The sequence below is a fragment of the Solanum pennellii genome, chromosome 9 (assembly GCF_001406875.1).
Source record: "Solanum pennellii chromosome 9, SPENNV200".
NCBI classification, from domain to species: Eukaryota; Viridiplantae; Streptophyta; class Magnoliopsida; order Solanales; family Solanaceae; genus Solanum; species Solanum pennellii.
The window spans coordinates 15,805,166-15,816,610 of record NC_028645.1 but is presented as its reverse complement, the minus strand read 5'-3'; the positions used below and the strand labels follow the sequence as shown (position 1 = coordinate 15,816,610).

Below are 11,445 nucleotides of genomic sequence, written 5' to 3'. Positions count from 1 at the left end.
GGTCCCTGCACATTTAGCACCTAATTAGCCATGCTTTTTGTAATTTCTGCACATCTTTTAGACATGGACAATAGACTAATCTCCAGCCAAAACTCTAAAAGAAATAAAATGAAATTCACACATGACATTAAATGAAAACCGAAATAATGAACCTATTCCTATAAAGACAAGAAAAAAGCTAAAGTTTGCTAGAGGATACATATTGGGTTGCCTCCCAATTAGGGCTTAATTCAACGTCGCGGCACAAGGCAAGACTTTTGATTACCCAGACTTCATCAAGATGGTCTGCCTCAACCACTTCATTCGCATTTTACGCATGCCCGAGGTAGATTTTGATTCTTTGCCATTTACCTTGAACCTTGCACCCTTCTTGTTATATAACTCAACTACACCATGAGGGAACACGTGAGTGATCAAGAATGGACCAGTCCATTTGTACTTGATTTTGCCCGAAAACAAGCGCAACCTAGAGTTGAACAAAAGCACCAAATCCCCAACCTCAAATTCGCGCCTTTTAATCTTTTGGTCATGGTACTTCTTCATCTTTTCTTTGTAGAGGGCTAAACTTTCATATGACTTCAAGGGGAACTCATCAAACTCATTCAACCCATTTAATCTCTGTTCTTCTGCTTCATTCCAATCCATTTTAAGTTTCTTCATTGCCAACACGACCTTATTCTCTAACTCAACCGGCAAGTGAAAAGTCTTCCCATATACATGTTGATATGGTGACATAGCTATGGGAATCTTGTATGTTGTCCAATAGGCCTAAAGAGCATCTTAAAGCCTCCTCGACCAATTTGTTCTTCTAGCATTAACCGTTTTCACTAGAATTTGCTTGATTTCTTTGATTGACACGTCAACTTTCCCACTTGTCTGAAGATGATAAGGAGTGCCTACATTGTGGCGAACCCCATATTTCTCCAACAAACTTAAAACAACTTGTTGCAAAAGTGGGATCCCCCATCACTAATAATGGCTCTAAGGGTGCTAAATCTGAAAAATATGTTCTTTTTCAAGAACGCGACTCTTCCCTTCATTGTTTGAAAGTGCTATGGCTTCCACTCATTTTGACACATAATCAATCTCCACAAGAATGTACTCCCTCCCAGGAGAACTCACAAAAGCGCCCATAAAGTCAATGCCCTACACATCAAACAACTCAATAACAAGAATGGTATTTAAAGGGAGCTCTTGCCTTCTAGAAATACCTCAATCTCTTTGGCACCTATCACATGCGTTAGCGAATTCATGAACATATTGGTGGATGGTTGGCCAATAGTAGCCACATTGCAAGATTTTATGTGCTATCCGAATACCACTATGATGCCCACCCACAGGTGAGGAGTGGCATGCCTCAAAAATACTTAAGATCTCAACTTCAAGCATACAACGACGAATAAGACCATCAGCACAACTCCTATATAAATATGGCTCATCCCAAAAGAATTCTTTCACATCATGCATGAAATTTTTCGTTTGATGAAAGGATAAGTCTGATGGTACTATATCACTAGTCAATATAATTTGCAAAATCGACGAACCACAGAATCAAGTCATTAAAAGTGCCCAAAACATGCTAATTCGGGAAAGTATCATCAATTTCAGCCTTTTCACCCAACTCTTGGATAGCTTCATCTTCTAATTGGGACAAGTGATCGCATATTGATTTCGGTCCCTTTTCTATCTTTCACTTTAAAGTCAAATTCTTGCAACAATAATACCCATCTAATCAATCTTGGATTCACATCCTTCTTTGACATCAAATATCTCAAAACAGAATGATAAGTATGCACTATGACTCTCGTGCCAAGCAAATAGGAGAGAAATTTCTCGAAAGCAAAACCCACCGCAAGGAGCTCTTGCTCAGTTCAAAGTATAGTTGTTTTGAGATTCAATAAGGGTTGTACTAGCATAATAAATGGGGTGAAGGATTTTATCCCTTCTTTTATCCAAAAATAAACAAGAGCAACCCCACTAGCATCACACCTCACCTCTAATGGCTTACTCCAATCTGGGGAAATAATAAAGGGTGTATACACCAACTTCTCCTTCATCTTATCAAACGCTATCAGACGAGATTCATCAAAATAAAATTTACACTCTTTCTCAAGTAACTTGCACAAATAATGTGCAATTTTTGAAAAATCCTTGATAAACCTCCGGTCAATGCCCGCATGCCCAAGAAAACTCCTCACACCTTTTACAGATATTGGTGGAGGAAGTCTCTCTATCACTTCAACTTTGGCTCGATCAATCTCTATGCCCTTCTTTGAGATGAGATGACCCAATACAATAGAATCTTTCCCCATAAAATGATATTTCTCCCAATTTAGCACAAGGTTGCAATATTGACACCTCTAGAGAACCTCGGCCAAGTGATTCAAAAAACACTCAAAGGAGACGCCAACCACTGAAAAATCATCCCTAAACACCTCAATAGAGTCTTCAACTATGTCGTAGAATATCGACATCATACATCTTTGAAAAGTAGCCAGTACATTCCACAACATAAAAGGAATCCTCTTGAACGCGAAAGGACAAGTAAAGGTGGTTTTCTATTGATCCTCAAATGTAATAGGGATTTGGTTGTAACCTGAATACCCATCAAAAAACAATACCACCCCTTTCTTGCTAGCCTATCCAATATCTGATCCATGAAAGGCATTGGAAAATGGTCCTTCGCAGTCCATGCATTCAACTTCCGGTAATCCATACAAAGTATCCATCCGATCACCAGCCTCATTGGAACAAGCTCCTTCATTTCATTAGGGACCACAATCATTCCCCCCTTTTAGGGAACACACCGAACATGACAAACCCAACTACTATCGGCAATCAGGTATATGATGCCGACATCCAACACTTTTCTTATGATCAGGCATGAGTTGGATTTTGTGTAAGTGAATACCGGGTGGAATCCCAATAATGTCCATAATAATCCAACCAATGGCTCATCTAAACCTCTGCAACACCTCTACAAGAAACTCCATTTGCTCCACATTCAAATCCGATGGAATGACAATCGGCAAAGAGTCAACTTTTCCCAACAAAACATACCTAAGATGAGGTGGTAGAGCCTTAAGATCCAATTTTGGGTCCTCTTCAATAGATGGTTTCGCTGGTAGAGACTCACGCTTTATACCTAACTCCAACTTCTTGTATTTGAACCGCACAACACCTCGATCATGTTCAACCACCAATGACCATAATCTTCAATACCATCACTCTTAATATTCATGATCACTGCCACTAGTGAATCAACACCAATGCGCTCATCTATTTCTACCTCAGACGAACTCTTAACTCTGTAGGATATGACAGATACCGATTGGAGCTCACCATTCTGCCTCATGGACCTAAAAATGTTGATAGTCACTTCTTCATTGTTTAACCGAAACTTCATCAACCCTTTCTCCATGTCAACTAACGCGCAACTGGTAGCAAGGAACGACCTCCCAAGAATAATTGACACCTCAAAATCAACCTCACCGTCAAGAATCACGAAATTGGCTGACAATATCAATGAGTACACCTTCACTAACACATCGTGGAGTATCCCAATAGACCTCTTCACCATTCGATAGGCCATAGGTAACAATAGTGAGTTGTGGATCACCCAAACCCATCTTCTTGTAAAGAGAGAGAGGCATGAAATTTATGCTTGCCCTAAGATCACATAATGTTTTAGCAATGTATAACGACCCGATTGTGCATGAAAAAGTGAAAGCACCCGGATTCTTTATTTTGAACAAGATACCTTGTAGAAATAGCACTACAGTTTTACATCCAGTCATCATCCTCAGAACTATCCGATCTCTTCTTAGTGACCATATATTTCATGAACTTACCATAACCGGGCATTTGTTCAAGAGCTTCTATAAATGGGACATTGATTGAAAGTTGTTTCAACATACTCATAAAACGCCGGTATTTACCATCCTCGGTCTTATTCACCAATCTTTGTGGTAATGTAGGTGGTGGTCTAGGAAAAGAAGTCACCTTTTGGGGGTATCTCAGCTTCTTTACCTGATTTGTCCACCAAATCACCATTAACTTCCTCAATTACATCATCTCCTCTAATATCATCTTCTACGCCAGACGGCACAGGTGGGTCAATTATTTTCTTATCCCCTCGAGTAGTGACTGTCATAGAATGCCCATCATTTTTGGGATTTTGGACGGTATTACTAGGAAGAGTTCTTGGTTGGCGTGGGTTCACAGTAGAATACAATTGGACCATTTGCAACTCAAGATGTTTGATTCAGATTGCATGTGCATCCAGCGTTGGCCCAATATTCACTAAATCACCTCTCAACTATTTGGCCTACTCATCACTAGCATCAAACCTCATCATCATCTTCTGCAACATATTCTCAACTTGCGCCATACTACCTCCACCATCCCTAGGAGCAAGTTCCACATTTTGAGGTGGAACATAGGGCCTACTCCGATTGTTTGTGTTACCATAGTTACCTAGGTTGAAGTTGTTGTTGTGGTTGTAGTTTCCATCTCGAACATAGTGACCCTCTTGATTGTAATTACCATAGTTATGACCTTGATTTCCTTGAACTTGGCGTTATTTCTCCTTATTGGAGCCTTGGGAGTTCGGTTGAAAACCCCCCTGCCTATTAACTGCATAAGAGTCTTCCTCATAGTAAAATTCATCTACTAGCGGTGATGGCTTAGTCAATTAATTAACTGCATTCACTTACTCTGCACCCCCAGTGACATGTTTCAATACTAACCCATGCTGTGTTCTCCTTTGATCCATCTCTTCACGAATCTCATCTGCAGCCGAGTTGTGTGTAGCTTGCACTCCAAAGGTGTTTCTCCGAGTGTCTGATTTCGTAGTTCTCCAAGCCTTGTTGTTTTTCAAGAAATTTTCTCCAACTTTTCCGCTATCTCTGCGTAATTTAACTCATCATAAGAATCACCCACAATAGTATCAGGTACCGCCTTATTGTTATCATCTTTCCCCCTATAAAAGTACTATTTTCAACGATTCATCATCAATGTGGTGGTTTGGGACACTTCTCAAAAATGTGGTGAACCTATTCAAATACTTACCGACTCTCCAGGCAATTCCACAAAGTTGGTTACACTATCATTGTGATAGAGCTTTTTAGAAACTAGGTAATCCTTTCTAGAAACAGATCCCTAAAGTACTCCCAAGTATAGATCGAATTATATGGCAACACAGTAAACCAATTTGCGTCCTCTCTTGTCAGTGAGAGAGGGAACACCCTTAACCCAATGACATCTATTTCGAACTCTGGCCAAACAACTCTTGCACACCGACCTCCGTTTGGTGATCTAAGCATGTGGATCCTCCAATGGTAGACCTAAAAATAAACCTCTAGTAATGAGCATCTACATTATGCTACTAGTTACCACGAATGAATGACCTTGTTATAGAGGACGTAGGACAAGAGGTCCATCAGAGAAGGCATTTGGGCAATTCACCAGGAGGGCATGGGGAAGGAGGTTGTCTCCTCATAGCGCCCTCACCAGGGTTCTCCACGATCCCTTGGTTATGATCGTCAATCAGTGGAGGAGGTTGACGGTTGATCTCATCACAAACATTAGAAAGATAGTGTGGATCATTCATTCGGCGGAATGAACAGTTCACTTCTAGATCAAATGGAACCACTAGTTCTCCTCGACTCCATGTAGTTGGCATACACTAGAGCTAGACCTGAAATACACAAAAACAAAGAAAAAAAAGTAAAATTAGGAAATTGTTGACTAAAATTCAGTAAATGCGCTTAAAGTTAATCTAAAATCTATTTTTCCCAGCAGCGGCGCCAAAATTTGATACACTCAAATTTTACTTCCCTAAAGAAGTATAAGCGGTTGTATTAAGTAAAGAACCCAATTGTTAGGTTGGGGTCGATCCCAAGAAGAAAAAGGTTTAGACTTAACTTTAGTCTACGATTATGGATATTTAGTCAAGTCCTTTCTTAAAACAATTAATTAAAAGTGTTTTTTTGTTAAACAAAAGTGTTCAATTGTATCTATGTAAAACAAGTTGCAAGATTACAACTTTGTTGTTTATGAAGTGTTGAGAGTAACTAGGGTATAAGTGTTCCCTAAAGGTTTATAACGCGGAAATCCTAGCTATAACAATTCTGTCCTTGTGTCTTTCATGGAATGTGGTAAGTTATGTATCACAATCAAAAACTAGCTCATAGCTTAAGACAAGAGACATAGATCAAAGTCAGTATCTAAAGCAATTACTTAAGAAATAGTATGACACGAATATAGTTAACCCTAAACTATTCATGATTGATACAATAACATCACCTTGTAGTAATTCAACCAATAATAAAGTCAACTAAACCAACATTACAGAATTCACGTCAAGATATTAACCTACCGTTTAGGGGAATAGGTCATGTTCTACAAACTAGGTCAATTAATAAATATATAACATAATTTAGTTAAAATACTTGTTAATATATTCATAATATCCAAAAGAATTCATAACAAAATGAATTCACAACATAAATTTAGATATTGGAAAAGACCCACTTGAAAACCCAACTTTTGAAATCAATTTGATGGAACCCTTTGAGAAAAGAGGTCTCAAAGGTGATATGTATCCAATAGCTTACTAATTGATAAAGATTGATGGAGAAACAATAATCCTTTCAGCCCTTAAACCCTCCCCTAGCTTGGTCTTCAATGGAGTTCTTTCACCTGAGAGAGAAGGGAGAGAGTTTTGGTTTTGTAAATTAATGAGATTTTAGGTTAGTCTAATTAGGTTAGGGAATTATATAGGGGGTTAAGTAACTTTATTAGACCTACCCTAACACCTCATTAAATTCCTAACTAATACAACAAATTAAATGAAATAAGCCAAAACGGGAAGCAAAATACAGGACTCACATCCGACACCACGATCGACGGATAATGGCTCAATCGACGACCACTGCTCCCTTCGTGTTTCACATTCGTCTCTAAGTTCATAGAGTTTTCAAAATGACCCCTCATAAAAATTGAATAAGTGTCCGTCGACGGTGGAAATCAACGCCCCGTGGATTGTCACACCTCCCGTCGATGGCACTTTGCGCACGCTACCTTCTTTGACCACAAATGCATTGGTCCTTCTTAAAAGTCCTTGATTGGTCCTTCGGTTGTCGTGCACGGACATTTTGATTATGAGATCATTTTAATATGTATTAAACACCCTTCGACCAATTTTCATCATTTTATGACTCCTAAAATCTAGTCAAATAGTCTAAGGCACGCTTGTACCTCACCGAACTAGCTCCCTTACGTCATGGCCGTTCTTGGACGTTTTGGGTTCTGGACTTCCTAAATTACTTATATTCATTAAAATAGACCTTAAACAGTGTCTAAACCTTAGGAAAGTTCGTGTTAGGTTCTAGAACAGGTCTTGGATTTACAAAGTTTTACAATTATAGAGGCATAGTTACAGTGAACACATAGAGACATAAGCTAGACTTAATCAAATCTTCATATATTAATCCACATGGATCATTAATAAAAAATTCACCATCAATATACATAATAAACAGTACAATTAAGTAACTCAACATAATAGAATCACAAATCCACTAATAACAAGCCACGATCACAATGCCCATGCAAGGGCTAAATCGAGTTTGGGAATGGACATGGGTTCATCATGCAATTGGATTAAAATTCACCTGAAAATAAACATGTAAAGTTAAATTCATTATTATGAAGCCTTTAAAAACATTTTGATAAAGAACTCATGGCTAGATTAAAGAAGAAGAGATTTGATCTTTAAACTTCTTTGCGAACTTTGAGATTAACTCTCTAGATGGAAGGATGAATTGAGATGAAGGATAACCATACCTTAATGTGTAGGAAAGCCTACACAACTTGATGAAGAATCCAAGCTCCAAGTTGTTCTTGAGATTCACCTTCAATGGAGGTTTGTAGAGAGAATTGCTTTTGGAGGGAAAGTCTAATTTTTGTATATTGAATTTTGAATGGGTCGATGACATATTTGATCACTTAATTACGCAAAAAAATAACCAACTAAACATAGTAGGGTCATTTTTGGACGTGGGGTAAATTTCCCATTCACCCCTTAAGTGAGGCAATCGCTAGGAAGTTTCTTACAGCCTATACCAATGACCACCATCGACGACCAGTAGATCGATCGACGGACAATCTGAGGCTTCCATCGATTGGATCTTGGGATGTTATTTAGATGATACATCCCTTAGGTTATTTTTGATCGGCGCCTCCCCATCGATGGGGCGTCATTCCAGCAACGGGGCATCGTTTGGTTTAGTAGATTGATACTGCCGAGTCAGTTTCTCGACAGCCTTTGGGTCCTTCTTGTGGGACCTTTTGTGTGGCCCTTGGGAAGTCATAACCGAACGTTTATAATGTAAATATACTCTTTAACATGTTTGATACATTCCACATAAGTTTAACAAAAAACAATTACACGCAACACATACAAACAAGCAAAGCACACTCAAGACACACATGAACGTCTTAAGGGCTAACTTTCGAACATCTTGGACCTTCATGGATGTTTAACATCCAAATATCATGGAACTCAATTAAATTACTAAAAATATCGTTATTAGTCATATAAGTACCTCATAATATCATGACACACAGATAAGAACATTAGAACACACAGCCCCTTAGGTGACTAGTAGTCAAATGTTTTGGTCGTCCCTTGACGTTTGATTTCCAAATGACTGTAAATCACCCATGTACATACATTTGAGTCAATTGGATCAACAATCATACCATGCTTAATTGTGTCCATTGAGGAACTTCCTTCTCCTGAACATACTTACATGTCTCCTGAGTTCATAACCAAGCATATGCACAAAGGTAAACTTTACTGTAACAAGAGAATTTCTCAAATATTAGTCAAAGTCATGCTCATAACTTTCTTCCTAGTGAATTCAAAATGGTAATTCACACCACATACATTTAAAAAATATGAAGTCATATCACAACATTTTTAATTTCTAGCATCACAATAGCTTTCACAAACATGCATCATTTACAGAAAGTCTTACAATTTATCGGCACACACAAGGACAATGTCTAAATATGTGTTCACTTTTTAAAAGTGAGCCCACATTAATGCTTTCCAAATCATAAAAGTCACATAGTTTTCAAGAAACTCAAGATATTTCATTTGAAGAGGCTCAATTTCATCCTTAAGGCATAAACACCACACATTAAGAGTGACTTCAAACATGCTTCTTACCTTATATAATGAAGTTAGATTCAGAACTAGCATATAAAGATGTATAATCAAGAAGCGAAAACCGTGAATTTAATAAAAAATATTTTTCAAGTACTATAGAATTTTTAAAATACACTTAAGACAGTGTCAAACAAGACATACAAAACATATGAAGGTCATGCAATTCATACTATACACAAAGCTCCTATCATGAACAAACTTACTAAACATTATTATATTCAAGTTCAAGTAAGAATAAATAGAAAACTTCCACAACCTTACTACTCACATCACCAATTCCCACATTAGGGTATATCCAATTGAATGTAACTTAATCATACTTCATGAAGTTCTTATCTTTTCAACAAAAAGGAAATTACAGTAACTTAACATAAGGACATCAAAAGCATCCTAAACTTTGCCATATAGGCATTTCTTCTCCCCACTCATCATGTTAGGTTATAGTACCGAACCACACAAGGTCTCCACTATACCATAGACACTATGGGTCATGCAAATTTTAGAGGAAATAATAGCGGAGACTTAGCTATAAAATTTTTTCTTTTTATTTGAAAATTACAGAAAGGTGACTTCTAGGTCTATCAAACCCATATAATCATCCTACAAAGACAAGCATCTTAACTTCAGAACTAGGATCAAGTATATACAATGACTCCAATCCATACAAAGCAATCATGAAGGTTCACACATATAACCAAAGACAACATTTGAATAATCTAAACATATTCTTAGGGTAGCATGCTTTTATAGGTGATCACTAAGCATTTCAAGTACAAATCATAATATTTGGTTACCATCATGCGATACCATATAGAAATATATTATTCCTAAAGAGACTCGTTTTATTTATAACAACTTCTAACATGCTTTAATTATATCACTTCACATAATTATCAATAAAACATGCAATTTCACATAGGTATCATATATGGCCACAAGGGATATCTTATCTACATAACCTATCACTACTCCAATTTCACAAACATAGCCATAATTGGTATCACATCGTCATAGTATACCAAAAATTCACCTTCACACATACTCATGCAACCATAATACCAAGAAAAGCATGAAAACTCACATCTCCCTCAAGCATAGAGATACCATCTAATCCAAGCAATCACATCTAAAAGACCACCGCACAAAAAGACATATAAGAGAGATCTTATAGAGTTAAGCTCTATGGCACGACCTGAGAATGGTCAAGAAAGGAAACTCTATCATCCTATATCCTTACGCTCATAGATGTGTCACGATTCACACTGATGATCGAGACTCTACTAGACGTTCCAATATGAGACTTTTAGAACCTAAAACAACTATCATAAACCTCATGCTCTGATACCACGATTGTCACATCCAGAGAGCACCTCCTTGAAATTACATGGCGTACTTGACCTCTTTCAGGTCTTATACAAGCCCATAACTATTATTCATCATATTATCATAGGTAAAATTTGCAGAAAATTTAAAACTTTCTTAGCTTAACATATGATAGACCATTACTTCATATATATTTAAAGACTCTAGTGTCTTTTTCCATCTAGACTCAACATCATAATAGTACTTTAGGGACACAACCCTTTAAACATAATACATAAGTACATTAATTAAAACTTTACAATTAACTAGACATGGACATCCTTGGACTTAAGGATTCCTTTCTTTGAGATTGGTAATCCACATATGAAGCTCCTAAGCCATAGATACATCCCTTAAGAATTCATATCTACACTTTATGTAAAATATAAAGAAGAATGGAGTTCGTACAAGAATGTACTAAGTATGACAACCATGCAAAAAGATGCATTTAAAAAGGGACATTTTCTTGAAATCATACTTCATGCTTTTTCGTGAAAAACTTCATAAAATCTTTATACAATAGCATTTATATAATTCACATACTTCCTATATACATATTCAAAGGTCAAACATCATATAAAGCTATATATAGAATTTATGCTACATTTGGGGTCACTTTACAGTGAGCTCATTCACATTACAACAACTCTTTACAGTGAACTTCTTTTTTTAACTCGTTAACCTCCCAAGTAACCATCTACTGATACTTGGTGCAATGCCACTTCTTAAGGACACAAGGAAAACCATACATAAAACTTACATAAGCTAACACATACCATCATAGAAGTATAATACATCAAAGACACATTCAAGTCCAGATTCTAATGGTTTTACGGTGAGCTTAC

General features: G+C 37.2%; 1 protein-coding gene across 1 annotated transcript; it reads right to left on the bottom strand.

Annotated features, from left to right (window-relative positions):
- Positions 1-261: 261 nt before the first annotated feature.
- Positions 262-735, bottom strand: LOC107030018. Its single transcript, XM_015231427.1, has one exon. The coding sequence runs from the start codon at positions 733-735 to the stop codon at positions 262-264; it is 474 nt and encodes a 157-aa protein (XP_015086913.1).
- Positions 736-11,445: the final 10,710 nt, after the last annotated feature.